This window comes from Entelurus aequoreus, linkage group LG03 (assembly GCF_033978785.1).
Source record: "Entelurus aequoreus isolate RoL-2023_Sb linkage group LG03, RoL_Eaeq_v1.1, whole genome shotgun sequence".
NCBI lineage: Eukaryota > Metazoa > Chordata > Actinopteri > Syngnathiformes > Syngnathidae > Entelurus > Entelurus aequoreus.
This window is the reverse complement of record NC_084733.1, coordinates 78,614,970-78,631,125: the sequence shown is the minus strand read 5'-3', so window position 1 is coordinate 78,631,125 and position 16,156 is coordinate 78,614,970. Positions and strand designations below refer to the sequence as shown.

The window sequence follows — 16,156 nt, the reverse complement described above, 5'->3', positions numbered from 1 at the left end:
TTATAATTCATGCATCTCTCACCTGATAGACAAATGTGGCCATGGACCGACAGGCTGGCCTACTTTCACATCCCCAAGATGGCGAAGAAGACAAAAAGACGCTAATTACGGCAACTTTTTTTAACCCTTCGTGAGGATTGCGATTGAATCTTCATGTAAACAGGATTATGTGAGCGTCCCGTCGGTCGGCATCCCAGCGAGAGTGGAAATATTACAGTAAGCGTTTGTTTTATTATTGTTTATTCTGGTTAGTTTGTGCGTTTAGCACCTAGCAATGCTACACGATGCTATAGTGTCACAATGAAGCACTCGGCTTCTAAAACCTATTGCTCATCCTCTTTGTGTTCGGGCTCAAAAACATAAGGTTTTGGATCATAATTTTCCCAATAATTGTAATTGTTATTGGCTCTCACAAAGTCTGCTTGATTAGCATTGTTGTTGATGGGGAAGGGATCTGTGGTTCCTCCTCTACGTCACGATCACGTGACTAGCTTCCTCATTGTCTCTCAAAATGGCTCAAAAATCTCTGAGATTGATATTATTTTGATCATATCTATTTATTCGCAAACTTTGGAAGTCTTTCTGTGTCACAAATCACATACAGTCGTGGTCAAAAGTTGACATACACTTGTATAGAACATAATGTCATGGCTGTCTTGAGTTTCCAATCATTTCTACAATTTTTATTTTTTTGTGATAAAGTGATTGGAGCACATACTTGTTGGTCACAAAAACATTCATGAACTTTGGTTCTTTTATGAATTTATTATGGGTCTACTGAAAATGTGAGCAAATCTGCTGGGTCAAAAGTATACATACAGCAATGTTAATATTTGGTTACATATCCCTTGGCAAGTTTCACTGCAATAAGGCGCTTTTGGTAGCCATCCACAAGCTTCTGGTTGAATTTTTGACCACTCCTCTTGACAAAATTGGTGCAGTTCAGCTAAATGTGTTGGTTTTCTGACATGGACTTGTTTCTTCAGCATTGTCCACACGTTTAAGTCAGGACTTTGGGAAGGCCATTCTAAAACCTTAATTCTAGCCTGATTTAGCCATTCCTTTACCACTTTTGACGTGTGTTTGGGGGTCATTGTCCGGTTGGAACACCCAACTATGCCCAAGACCCAACCTCCAAACTGATGATTTTAAGTTGTCCTGAAGAATTTGGAGGTAATCCTCCTTTTTCATTGTCCCATTTACTCTCTGTAAAGCACCAGTTCCATTGGCAGCAAAACAGGCCCAGAGCATAATACAACCACCACCATGCTTGACGGTAGGGATGGTGTACCTGGGATTAAAGGCCTCACCTTTTCTCCTCCAAACATATCGCTGGTTATTGTGGCCAAACAGCTCAATTTTTGTTTCATCTGACATCACATGGACAAAGATAAGACCTTCTAGAGCAGGGGCCGGGAACCTTTTTGGCTGAGGGAGCCATGAAAGCCAAATATTTTAAAATGTATTTCCGTGAGAGCCATATAATATTTTTAACACTGAATACAACTAAATGCGTGCATTTTTAAGTAAGACCAACATTTTTAGAGTATAATAAGTCTATTATTCTTTTTAATAACATTGTTATTCTGAAGCTAACCAATAATAAATAAAATACTTCTTACCAATATTACGACTTCTTGAACAGGTGTGGGAGAAAACGGATGGATGTATTAAAATACATGAGAATGTTTTATATTTTGAACGTTATTTTTAACACTGTGATTACCAGCGGAATTATTCATTACATACGTATCGTGTTAAGCAATGTCAGCTAAGATTTATCTGAGAACCAGGTGCAGTCATCAAAAGAGCCACATCTGGCTCGAGAGCCATAGGTTCCCTACCCCTGTTCTAGAGGAAAGTTATGTGGTCAGATGAAACAAAAATTGAGCTGTTTGGCCAAAATACCCATGAATACTAAGGAATGGCTAAATCAGGCTAAAATTAAGGTTTTAGAATGGCCTTCCCAAAGTCCTGACTTAAAGGCCTACTGAAATGAATTTTTTTTATTTAAACGGGGATAGCAGATCTATTCTATGTGTCATACTTGATCATTTCGCGATATTGCCATATTTTTGCTGAAAGGATTTAGTATAGAACAACGACGATAAAGATCGCAACTTTTGGTATCTGATAAAAAAAGGCTTGCCCCTACCGGAAGTAGCGTGACGTAGTCAATTGAACATATACGCAAAGTTCCCTATTGTTTACAATGATGGCCGCATGAAGTGAGAGAGATTCGGACCGAGAAAGCGACAATTTCCCCATTAATTTGAGCGAGGATGAAAGATTTGTGCATGAGTAAAGTGCAAGTGAAGGACTAGTGGGGAGTTGAAGCTATTCAGATAGGGAAGATGCTGTGAGAGCCGGGGGTGACCTGATATTCAGCTGGGAATGACTACAACAGTAAATAAACACAAGACATATATATACTCTATTAGCCACAACACAACCAGGCTTATATTTAATATGCCACAAATTAATCCTGCATAAAAATACCTATGTGTTTGTTATGCTAGCTCCTAGCTCCTCTGCTAGCTCCTAGCTCCATAGAACACGCCAATACAATTCAAACACCTGATCAACACACACAATCACTCAGCCCAAAAGACCGTTCACCTAACCCAAGGTTCATAAAGCTTATATATTTTTAAAAAGTTACGTACGTGACGCGCACATACGGTCAAGTTATCAAATGTTTAGCAGCCAAGGCTGCATACTCACGGTACCTGATATTCAGCTGGGAATGACTACAACAGTATATAAACACAAGACATATATATACTCTATTAGCCACAACACAACCAGGCTTATATTTAATATGACACAAATTAATCCTGCATAAAAACACCTACGTCTTTGTTATGCTAACTCCTAGCTCCTATGCTAGCTCCTAGCTCCATAGAACACGCCAATACAATTCAAACACCTGATCAACACACACAATCACTCAGCCCAAAAGACCGTTCACCTAACCCAAGGTTCATAAAGCTTATATATTTAAAAAAAAGTTACGTACATACGCAAAAAAAAAGTTGCGCACATACGGTCAAGCGATCAAATGTTTAGAAGCCAAAGCTGCATACTCACGGTAGCACGTCTGCGTCTTTGTCATCCAAATCAAAGTAATCCTGGTAAGAGTCTGTGTTGTCCCAGTTCTCTACAGGCGTCTGTGTATCGAAGTCAAAAGTCCTCCTGGTTAGAGTCTCTGTTATCCGAGTTCTTCCATCTTGACTGCATCTTTCGGGAATGTAAACAAAGACGCGCCGGCTGTGTAATGTTGTTGCTGACTTCGTTCGAAAAATACGTCCGTTTCGCACCGACAACTTACTTCTTTGCTTGCTCAGCTTCTTTCTCCATAATGCAATGAACATAATTGCAACAGATTCACGAACACAGATGTCCAGAATACTGTGGAATTATGAAATGAAAACAGAGCTTTTTCGTATTGGCTTCAATGTGGAAGGCATACCCGTGTTCCCCGGGCTACGTCACGCGCATACGTCATCCTCAGAGGCGTTTCGAAACGGAAGTTTAGCGGCAAATTTAAAATGTCACTTTATAAGTTAACCCGGCCGTATTGGCATGTGTTATAATGTTAAGATTTCATCATTGATATATAAACTATCAGACTGCGTGGTCGGTAGTAGTGGGTTTCAGTAGGCCTTTAAACGTGTGGACAATGCTGAAGAAACAATTTCATGTCAGAAAACCAACAAATTCTAGCAGAAGCTTGCCAGAAGCTTGTGGATGGCTACCAAAAAGCGCCTTATTGCAGTGAAACTTGCCAAGAGACATGTAACCAAATATTAACATTGCTGTATGTATACTTTTGACCCAGCAGATTTGCTCACATTTTCAGTAGACCCATGTAGATATGATAATAGCTTCAATATAGAGGACGCTTGTTTTTCCACACTACTGATACTTTAAATCCTTCTGTGGCAGTCTGATGTTTGTGTTGCACTCGTACCACAAATGCAGATAAATACTTTGGGAAAACACCATCATCACTTTACCGGCTTACACGATCTAATGATCACTGAAGTTTTGTTTATTGACGTGTTAATTGGCCACAAGTAATTTTTTTTAAGTCACCCCCTAAAAAATGTGTCACACTGCCAAATACTGGCCTGGCATGCACACTGCATGTGCAGGATGGTGGTCTCGCAAACCAGCACAGTAAAGTTTTCCATGTTTAGACCTTAGTCACTCCGATGTCTCCTCCAAAAGCTCTAAAAACGTTTTGATTTCCCCGTGCGGCTGACAAAAGGTGAGGAAAGTCAGGCTGGAGTTACACAACATGGTTTGTGCGTTTCCATCTCTCCAGCCTCCAAATGTTTTTTGTAAGGCAAAATTTGTTCCACTTTAATTCGGAGCATCCGTGGGATCATATTGTGGGAAAACAGCAGAGAGACGTTTCATTATTTGGTGGACTAAAGCGAAACTCGCTCAACCTGCGCTCGTGATCTATGAAGCATTCTTCCCCCAACTCAAACCATCTGAGGCCGTCTGCACACCCAGCTCGGTCACAAACCACTTCCAGCTGTGCTTTGACGGCCATACTTGAGCGACAACATCTGCTCTGCTGCTCCGCCGCACACCTGCTCGTATGCCACTCGCTAATGTCCCAGTCGCGCCACGTCGGACGCAACTTCAGGCGGTTTTTGACGAATGATACAACGTTGATTATACGTCAGTGTTTCCCACACATTCATTTATTTGTGGCAGCCCGCCACGAATGAATTACGTCCGCCACAAATTAAAAAAAATAAAATTTAAATTTAAAATTTAAAAAATAAAAATAATAATAATTTTTTTTTTTTTTTTTTTTTTTTTTTTTTTTGTCCTGTCCAGCTTCTCAGGCAAATCATATAGTTGATGTAGATGCCCATATCGGCTGTTCAGATTTACTTTACAAAAGAGAAGTGTAGGATACTTCTCTTGTTGCCTTATTTGTATTTGACTTTATTCAATGTATTTATATTAGAAACACAACATGTGTATATAACAAAGGGTGCAAAGTCTGCAGGCAGTAGGAAACACATGGTTAAGTGTAGGGAGTAAAACTGATGGCAGTCTAAAGTTCAAGATTTTTGGAGCTCTTTATTCAGTGGATCAGATGTTTGATGAAGCTCTGTGTCTATCTACCACCACTACTGTTTTCTGTTTATTTGTTACTGACTGTGGCAAGACACCTCTGCCTCTGTTTCACTTTATGTTGCTGGTAAATAATATGGTTGTAGTAGTAGGCTAAAGTTAAATTATTTAGTATGCACTAATTAAAGGGGCAGAGCTTTGAGACATTTTAGCTTTTATATTTTATAAGATATATTTTTTGTAAGAACCACAATTAATAAATATATTTCAGTGAATAACTTATTGTTCAAATCTGTATATAAATATGTACATAAAGTGTTGTAATTATATTGTAAAATGGATGGATGGATGGATGGACGGACGTTTAAAACAAAACTGTTATTATTAATTAGTAAGTATACATTTTTTGAGCCTTTTTAGAGAAAATCAAATCATTGTAGTAAATTATGCAAATTACTCGATGATGTCATGGTGACCACACCCATAGCCAAGCCCCCACCGCCACAGGTATCTTGGCAGTTTATGGGAAACACTGTACGTACATGTCTTTCAAAACTGACTTTGAAACATCGTCGCAAAATAGTAGCATTTGTAAATTGAGACAACGTCGGTGTCCATGACGATGACTTCTGTTTTGTTTGATCAGCCGTTTTACTGCTGTGTTAGAGACAAGACACCGTTTGGAAACAATTAAGGTAAACATTTACAAAATATTTCTGTGTTAATAACTAATTCCACAACGTATATATCTGCGATTTATAGTCCGGTGCGGCTTATATATGGAACACCTGTATTTCTTCTACAATTTAGTGGGTGTGGCTTATATGCCCTGTTGCATGTTCCTACTCCTGTGGCGTAAGAAAACGTTTGCCAGAGATGACACAATCACAGATCATTATTTTTATCTTCTTCGAGCAGGCCAAAGCTTGTAACTTCTAAGTCGTTCCGTTTTGCTCACAAGTATGAAAATATTCTCCTAAAATTCAGGACTAAATCTATATGTACACTTTGTAAAATCCACCTTTGTTTGACCCCTTCTTACCTCTAGGTGAGCACAAAATGCACCTAAATCTACATTTAACAGTAGCATACACAACTAAATTATTGGTATCGGTCTTGAGAAGCATACATATGTGGTATTGCCTTGAAAAAATGACATATCGTGCATCCTTAAGAATAAGAGGGAAAAAAAGTAATGGCGATATAAAATAGTGTGATTTATCTAAAATGTAAGCAATTCTGAGAAATAAATCTGTGTTTTATTCAGAATTTTGTGCCGCTAGTAGGACTCTGTAATGAGTCTCTCAAAGAACTAAATGGCGTTGATATTAGGGGTGTCAAAAAAAATTGGTTTATCGAATGAATCGCGATTCTTAAAACATTTTATTTGATGAAAAATAAATCTAAATCCATCTATCCATCCATTTTCTACCAATTGTCCCTTTTGGGGTTGCGGAAAATAAAAAAAATATTTTAGAAATAATCGCGATTCTTGTTTGTAACGATTTTTAATCGATTAAAAAAACATCAAAAAATCAATTAACATTTTTTTATAATTCTTTATTATAAAATAATATAATTCTGAGATTTTTTAAATTATTACTATTATTTTTTTCAATCTGTCTTGTCCAGCCACTCTGCCAAATCATATTGTTGATGTAGATGATCTACAGTATATCTGCTGTACAGATTTACATTACAAAAGAGAAATGTTGAATACTTCTCTTGTTGCTTTATTTGTATTTGACTTTATTAAATGTTTGGGTAGAATTCTAGTAAACTAAACCAGTTTTCTTTTAAGTAAAATAGAAATGTATCAGAGCTGTTATAGTATTCTATGAAGGAATGTAGTTACTCATAGAACTGGCACCCAATGTATTGATTTTGAACCGAGAACCGATTCTAAATCGAATAGTTTCCCCTCAAGAATCAAATCGAATCGTGTGGTGCCCAGAGATTCACAGCCCGAGTTGATATCATTGCGTTACAACACAATTACTCACTGCTAACTACCGTGCTAAGTGTCTCATAAAATCAACGTAACACTCACGCCCTCGCGCGCCAGGCTTGAGCTGGAGGATGAAACTTCCTGAGAGCGAGCAGCAGAGCAGCAGCTTCTCGATGACTCATGCACGTCAACAGCGGCACACACGCTTCTGAAATGAACAACCACAAAGTTTTCTTCCTGCTCAGAGTCCAACAGAAACTACGATCCAGTTTCTGATGGACACAAGTAAGAGGATTCATACTTTCATCTCTCCTAAAAGAACACTTTTGGTTTTGACATACTGTACATCCAGGACAAGACGACAGAGGTAGCAAAGGTTAAATGTCAACCCATATTCTACAACACAAATACAACGTTGAAACAACATGCTTTTTGACGACATTTAATCAATGTCAGGTTGTTACGTTGACTCGACCATTGAAATTTAATCATTTCCCAACCAATATTCTAAAACACAAAAACAACGTTGAAACAACATGCTTTTTGACGACATTTAATCAATGTCAAGTTGTAACGTTGATTCGCCATTGAAATGTGGTCATTTCCCAACCAAAATCAGTGTTTCCCATAAACTGCCAAGATACCTGTGGCGGTGGGGGCGTGGCTATGGGCGTGGTCACCATGACATCGAGTAATTTGCATAATTTACTACAATGATATGATTTTCTCTAAGAAGGCTCAAAAAATGTATACTTACTAATTAATAACAGTTTTGTTTTAAACGTCCATCCATCCTTCCATCCATTTTACAATATAATTATAACACTTTATGTACATATTTATATACAGATTTGAACAATAAGTTATTCACTGAAATATATTTATTAATTGTGGTTCTTACAAAAAATATATCTTATAAAATATAAAAGCTAAAATGTCTCTTAAAGCTCTGCCCCTTTAATTAGTTCATACTAAATAATTTAACTTTAGCCTACTACTACAACCATATTATTTACCAGCAACATAAAGTGAAACAGAGGCAGAGGTGTCCTGCCATAGTCAGTAACAAATAAACAGAAAACAGTAGTGGTGGTAGATAGACACAGAGCTTCATCAAACATCTGATCCGCTGAACAAAGAGCTCCAAAAATCTTGAACTTTAGACTCCCATCAGTTTTACTCCCTACACTTAACCATGTGTTTCCTACTGCCTGCAGACTTTGCACCCTTTGTTAGGGCAATGAATTTTTCGGGGCTTCCGAAAAAAATAGTGTAAGGCCTGACAGTCGCTTCGCTCCGCGTCAATCCCCCCTCTCACCGTCTTTCCCGTCTCCCCCGTCTCTCTCCAGCTGTCCTTTCAAAATAAATGCATTCAAAATCCGAGTCGGTACTGCACAGGTTCTGACCACTTTTTAACTTGTTTGCCAAGACGTCTTACCCTCGTATTTTGATCCGGTCGGTCCGTTCTTCTTTTACTTCGTCGTCGTCGTCTTCTTCTTCTTCTTCTGGCCCACCAGGTGAATTAAGTGCTATTGGCGGAGTTACAATGCATAGTAGGCTACGCTGGGGCCGTACTCTGGCTCCCACACACACTGGGAGTCAAATGTATTGTACATACAAATTCACATATACTCACATACATACATACACACATACATAGGTACCTACGCTCCCACATACATATACAAATACAGTACATATTTACATACTCAAAGTTCGTACATCCACACGCACATTCATCATACACATACTGTACATATACATTCACTGTACAAACATACATATACACTTACTGTACATATACACTCACTGTACAAACACATATACACATACTGTACGTACACATTCACTGTACAAACACATACTGTACACACATACTGTACATATACATTCACTGTACAAACACACACATACACATACTGTACATATACATTCACTGTACAAACATACATATACACATACTGTACATATACACTCACTGTACAAACACATATACACATTCTGTATATACAAGTACATATGCATAAATACACTCATGCACACAATCACGTTTCATCAAACATATATTAACGTTGTTGCCCTAGAGTAAACTGGGTAACACTTGGCACACTGACAAAGCTTAACCTATCGTTACTATAACAATCTACAAGGTTAATGTAGGTTGCTTCTCTTTCTTCCCCTCCATTTTTCTGCATTCTTTCGTATCTCAAGTTACCATTACGTACAGGTATATGTATTGTTGCATTTGAAAAACTGTATTGTTGATAATAAAGGTAAAGTATTGGTATTGTTCAATATCAATAGCGCTATTTCTATTGGTATTTGTATTGCTCCATTTGTAGTGTAATAATGCTCATTGTCATTTCTGTATTGTTTTTTATTTTCGCTAACTGCTTATTTGCTATTACTTTTACCATCATATTTGTACATGTCGTATTTGCTGATGTTGCTCTATTGTTGTTGTTGTTGTTTTTGTCTCTCTGTCTAATCCCCCTCTTGTCCCCACAATTTCCCCCTCTGTCACCAAATGATAATATAAATACATTTAATAAAGTCAAATACAAATAAGGCACCAAGAGAAGTATCCTACCCTTCTCTTTTGTAAAGTAAATCTGAACAGCCGATATGGGCATCTACGTCAACTATATGATTTGCCTGAGAAGCTGGACAGGACAAAAAAAACAAAAAAAACAATTTTCTTTCTTTATTTATTTTTTATTTTATTTTATTTGTGGCGGACGTAATTCTTTCGTGGCGGGCCGCCACAAATAAATTACTGTGTGGGAAACACTGTATCGATGTCTTGTGCCAGCTGGGTTATTACTGTCAATGCTGATGCAGTAATGATGCCTAGCATAGCTTGGCTCTTTAAACTATCTTCAAGTAAGAACATTACTATTGAATCTGCCCAGTTAGCTGTGGTCACATAATGAGACTTCCTGTGCCAGAAGGAAGTAGACCATTCCATTGGTGTAAGGGGATGCCGATGTTGCCAGGATCCCTCTGGAGCCTCTTTGGATCGTGCATGTAAATATTTGTAACGCTTGTGCGCCGCTTCCACTCCTCTGGAAAACAGGCCTATTATTATCCTCATCATCAGCGCTCTCGCGGCGAGGGGCGACGATTTGAGGCCGGCGAGGCGAATAAATCAAGCCCGACTCATTCTTATGAGATGATGTTATATAATGGCAGGAAATGGCTCCATCGGGTTTGAGACGAACAGGATCGTGAGATTTCAGCTCGGTTTAGGTGTCCCTAAGTGGTTAATTGTGCGGAATGATGCCAAGTCGAGAGCGAGTGTGTGGCGTGTCTCCTCGTCAGCCACGACAATGTGTGCTCATCAAGCTGTTGGAGTGCGACTCGCTCCTTATTCACCGTTTGGTAACCTTCCAAAACCTTTATTGGCTCCTCAGGGAAGATTTATTTTTGGAGGACTGGACAAATACGTTGTTAGTGATATTTTCTCAAGCTGATATTTTCTCAGCTTGTGTACTTTTTGGTTGAATTTCACGTTGCACAACTTTGGAAGTGTTTAACAGACCTCTGTTTCTGATACTAAACTTCCTGAAGACCAGAAAACAATTTGATTGGAGGGTTGGTTGCGGTACGAGTGAGACCTTAGCACAACCCGGACAAAAGCCCACATTGATTTGCTTTCATAAACCGCCAGCCGCTGTTGAGTTTGTTAGTGGATTAGACAGAAATGGAGCTGTGGGTTTTGTTTTTTAATGATTCTGTCCTGTGTAACCGAAACCCAATACCTGCGATGCTCTGAGACCGCTCGCCAATGGAAAATGTTTGGCGAGTACACACGACCACAATGCTACGTCCTACGCCATTGAGCGCCATGTGGTCTCAAAGGAACCAACTACAGACGGCACCCGGGGAGACCAGTTCCAGACGTTATTGGCATTGACGCGACCACTTCGGGGACTTCCCGCGTGCCGGACTCTGAATTGCTCCTGTGACCTGCTGTTCATTAGAGAGATATTGATGTGTTTGTCAGCCTGCTCACAGATTCTTGCAATAACCACTTTCTATTTTAAAGAATAAACCACAAGAACTCACACGAGCGCGACATAAACCATGCAACAAAAACTCAATCTGAATTAAAAGCAATCAGATTCATGACAGCTGGTGGAATTTGGAAGTTAATTTGTGTCTTTATTATAAAATCCTTTTTAACATAATTTTTAATTTTCTAATTATGCTAACAATTTTATTTGTAATTTGTATGAAGTTTTGTGAGCAAAATATTTGTTTAAAAATTCAGTCTGTTATAATTCAATGCAGAAATGTGTTTTGCTTCAAACCTCAAAACCAACTTCCTGTAAATTAAGGCTGAAGCAATCGATCAAGTGTCAAAACCAGTCAAAGAGGTTCTTCAGTCTTCATTTACCAGAAGTGGGTCTTGAGTTTTGAAGTGACAAATTTCTTTACATTGAGTTTATTTTACACTTAATTTTTTTTGCATTGAATGTTTATACACTGAAAGTTTTTGAACAGAATTTTTATAAACTGAAATTTAGTTGCACCAATTTTTTTTACTGTGAATTTTTCTGCACTATTTTTTTTTACGCTGACTTTTTCTGCAGTGATTTTTTTACACTGAATTTTTTTTTATAAAACACTATTTTTTACACTGAATATTTTACATACAATTTTTAATACACAAAAAATGTTTAACTCAATTTTTTACCCTGAATATTTCTGTAGCAATTTTTTTACACAAACATTTTTTTCTATAGTGAATTTTTACTCTAAATCGACCCACTATTTTTTTAAACTGAATTTTTCTGTACCAATTTTTTTTTACACTGAATTTCTACACACTGAAATATTTAACACTGCATTTTTATATAAAACACTAATTGTTTACACTGAAATTTTTACATAGAATTTTTTATATACTAAAGTGTTTTCGAACTTATTTTTTTGCACTGAATTTTTTTGTACAGTGATTTATTTTTTTTAACACTAAATTGATACACTGAATTTTTATATAAAACACAATTTTTTACACAGATTTTTTAAAATCAAATATTTATACACTGAAATGTTTTTGCACTGAGTTTTTTTACACTGAATTTCTATAAACTGAATTTTTTTTTTGCACAATTTTTTTTTAAATAAAACACTATTTTTACACTATATTGTTTACATACAATTTTTAATACACTAAATTGTTTCTGCACTGAATTTTTGTATACAGTGATTTTTTACATTAAATTGATACACACAATTTTTTTATGTAAAACACACATTTTTATACACTGAATTGCTTTTGCACTGATTTTTTTCCCCAAAGTTTTTATAGAAAACACTATTTTCTACACTGATTTTTTTTACATTTCATTTTTAATACACTAAATTGTTTTTGAATTGAATTGTTTTACACTGAACACTAAATTTTGTGTATACAGTGATTTTTTTTTACACTAAATTGATTCACACTAAGTGGTTGTATTTCTTACTGTGAATTTTTTACATTTATTTTTTTATACCCTGAATTGTTTTTGCACTGAATTTTGTTTTAGTAAATTTCTATGCACTGAATTCTGTTACACTCATTTTTTGTACACCAATTTTTTTTTACACTGAATATTTTCATACATTCATTTTTTTTTGGCACTGAATTGATACTCAATGAATTTTAAAAGGGGTTGTATTTTGACAAATTGAATTTTAAAACCACAAATTTTGCTCACACAATTTTATTTTCTGAAATTGTCTGCATTATTTGATGAAGAAAAAATCTGTTACATAGATTCAGTGTCCAAAGGAAGCAAGGAAAGAAGTAACAAACACGTTTTAGATCGGGAAAAGGCCATGATGTGTGAACAATGATATTTACTACATGCATTGTGTGCAAAGGCTTGGTAAACAGGACCAAAAAGGTCTAACAAGTTACGTCTGTGTGGTCTCATGTCGTCCACCAGCAGCCGCATGCAGTGCCTGCAGGTGGACTCGGTCCAGCGGTGGATGGAGGACTTGCGCCACATGACGGAGGTGGAGTGCATGTGCGTACTCCAGGCCAAGCCCATCGAGGTGGAGGACGACAACCAGCAGGCTGAGCTGATCGTGGGCGGCGTGGCAGGCGCCGGGGACCACGTGGCCCGCAACAACCTGCAGACGCTCCTCCGCCGGGCCCTGGTGGTCAGCACAGAACTGGGCAAGATGTTCCAGCGGCTGGAGAAGGGACGCTGGCAGAGGGTCCACAGCACGGCCGTGCGGGCAAACTGCCACGTGCGCTCCTTGGTGCACGAGTACAGTAGTGCGGCGCGGGGCACGCCGCCTGAGATGCAGAAGGTGATCCCCCCCCCCCCCTGCCGCGAGGACCCGCTCGCACTGTGCCGCCACTAATCACGCCGTGTTTGCTTCACAGTACGAGACGGCTCTTCTGGAGAAGTGCATGGAGCTGACTACTATCACCGAGAGGTAAACCTTTTCCAAGATGCACCTTTACGACACGGGGGTCCAAACTTTGCTCAGTGAGGGCCACATTCATAAGAAATTGAAGAATGCGCTTTGATACATTTTCTACATTAAAGGCCTACTGAAATGCGATTTTCTTATTTAAACGGGAATAGCAGGTCCATTCTATGTGTCATACTTGATCATTTCGCGATATTGCCATATTTTTGCTGAAAGGATTTAGTAGAGAACATCGACGATAAAGTTCGCAACTTTTGGTCGCTGATAAAAAAGCCTTGCCTGTACCGGAAGTAGCGTGACGTCACAGGTTGTGGAGCGCCTCACATCTGCACATTGTTTACAATCATGGCCACCAGCAGCGAGAGCGATTCGGACCGAGAAAGCGATGATTTCCCCATTAATTTGAGCGAGGATGAAAGATTCGTGGATGAGGAAAGTGAGAGTGAAGGATTAGAGCGCAGTGGAAGCGATTCAGATAGGGAAGATGCTGTGAGAGGCGGGTGGGACCTGATATTCAGCTGGGAATGACTAAAACAGTAAATAAACACAAGACATATATATATACTCTATTAGCCACAACACAACCGGGCTTATATTTAACATGCCACCAATTAATCCTGCATAACAAACACCTCCCCCCTCCCGTCCATATAACCCGCCAATACAAATCAAAAACCCGCACAACACACTCAATCCCACAGTCCAAAGTACCGTTCACCTCCGCAAAGTTCATACAGCACATATATTTCCCCAAAGTTACGTACGTGACATGCACATAGCGGCACGCACGTACGGGCAAGCTATCAAATGTTTGGAAGCCGCAGCTGCGTACTCACGGTACCGCGTATCCAACTCAAAGTCCTCCTGGTAAGAGTCTCTGTTGTCCCAGTTCTCCACAGGCCAATGGTAAAGCTTGACTGTCATCGTTCGGGAATGTAAACAATGAAACACCGGCTACGTGTTTGTGTTGCTGCAGCCGACCGCTAATACACCGCTTCCCACCTACGGCTTTCTTCTTTGCTATCTCCATTATTCATTAAACAAATTGCAAAAGATATACCAACACAGATGTCCAGAATACTGTGGAATTTTGCAATGAAAACAGACGACTTAATAGCTGGCCACAATGGTGTCCCAAAATGTCCGCTACAATCCGTGACGTCACGCGCAAACGTCATCATACCGAGACGTTTTTAGCAGGATATTTCGCGGGAAATTTAAAATTGCACTTTACTAATCTAACCCGGCCGTATTGGCATGTGTTGCAATGTTAAGATTTCATCATTGATATATAAACTAACAGACTGCGTGGTCGGTAGTAGTGGGTTTCAGTAGGCCTTTAAAGATACTAAAACCAATACAATATGCTAAATTGTTCACATCTTAGTTGTGTGTTGTCGGTAACAAAGTATATTCTACCTACTCTTGCCCTAAATTTTAATTAAGCATTTTCAAGCATACATCAGCCAAACACCTCAGAGTCTTAAAACTTGGTACTTGACACATGTTAACCGTTAGCATGCTAACTTTTTTAGCTGATTTTGTAGCTGATTTTACATGCCCATTTTTCTCAGTCATATGACTTGGTACTTGACACATTCTAACTGTTAGCATGCTAACATTAACATTTAACTTCGGCTGGCATATTTCAGCAGTTTACACACAATTTCTCCCAAAATCGCATAAAACAATTTTTTAGGTGTGTAATGTTCTAATCAGGAGCGTTTCTATTTTTTCTTAAGAATGTGCCGCAGGCCAATAAAAAACTGCCGCACTTTGGACAACCCTGCAATCAGATACACACCTCCGTTTAGTTCGTAATCCGTTCTAAGAGTATCTGATGAAAATCGAAGCAAATTTAAAATACTGAGTCAAAAGCATAAATAAAAGCTTGACATCACTTTTACCTTTATTGAAGCCAAGACTGTGTTCCCTGAATTCACTAGTGTCCTTTTCAGATGTCTGCACACCGAGGACGAGTTCTTCCTGAAATCCATGAGAGACGCCATCCATGAGATCCTGACTGACGTCAGCGATTCGTTCAGCAACATGATCGACATGGCCTTAGCCAATGAGATCCAGGTCTGCACTGGACAGCTTCTTCATGAAAATAAAAGCCGGATGACTTTTTAGTTGTTTTTAACGTGTCAGATCTTCGGTTCTTGCAGGTTCTGATCAAACAAGTTGAGTCTTCGGACGACGTTGACACCATCGGCAGCGCCATCAGCAACCTGTTGTCCCTCACCCAGGACGGACCTCAGCTGTGCAGCATCATCGCCAAGGTACAGCGATTGTCCGGGACTGGCGTGATAGGTTGTACTGTCGTCACTGATATCGTTAGGATTTTATTGATACCAATGCCAAAATTCCTAATCCATGCCGGTTTCCTCTTTGGTCCGAAGGACACGATGTCCACAGTTTCCAAAAACAATTTCAAATGTGGACTCGTCAGACCACAGAACACTTTTCCACTTTGCTTCAGTCCATCTTAGATGAGCTAGGGCCCAACGAAGTTTCTGGGTGTTGTTGATAAATGGCTTTTGCTTTGCATAGTAGTGTTTTAACTTGCACTTACAGATGTAGCGACAAACTGTAGTTACTGTCAGTGGTTTTGTGAAGTGTTCCTGAGCCCATGTAATGATATCCTTTACACACCGATGTCGCTTTTTGATG

At 38.8% G+C, this 16,156-nt stretch overlaps 1 protein-coding gene across 1 annotated transcript in view; it reads left to right on the top strand.

Moving 5' to 3' along the window:
• The window catches only part of LOC133646907 (protein inscuteable homolog), a 104,241-nt gene that overhangs the window by 46,409 nt on the left and 41,676 nt on the right, over nucleotides 1–16,156 (top strand). The window contains 4 exon segments of the mRNA XM_062042825.1: nucleotides 12,988–13,357; nucleotides 13,434–13,486; nucleotides 15,442–15,565; nucleotides 15,652–15,765. Of these exon segments, the coding sequence (XP_061898809.1) occupies nucleotides 12,988–13,357; nucleotides 13,434–13,486; nucleotides 15,442–15,565; nucleotides 15,652–15,765 (661 nt within the window).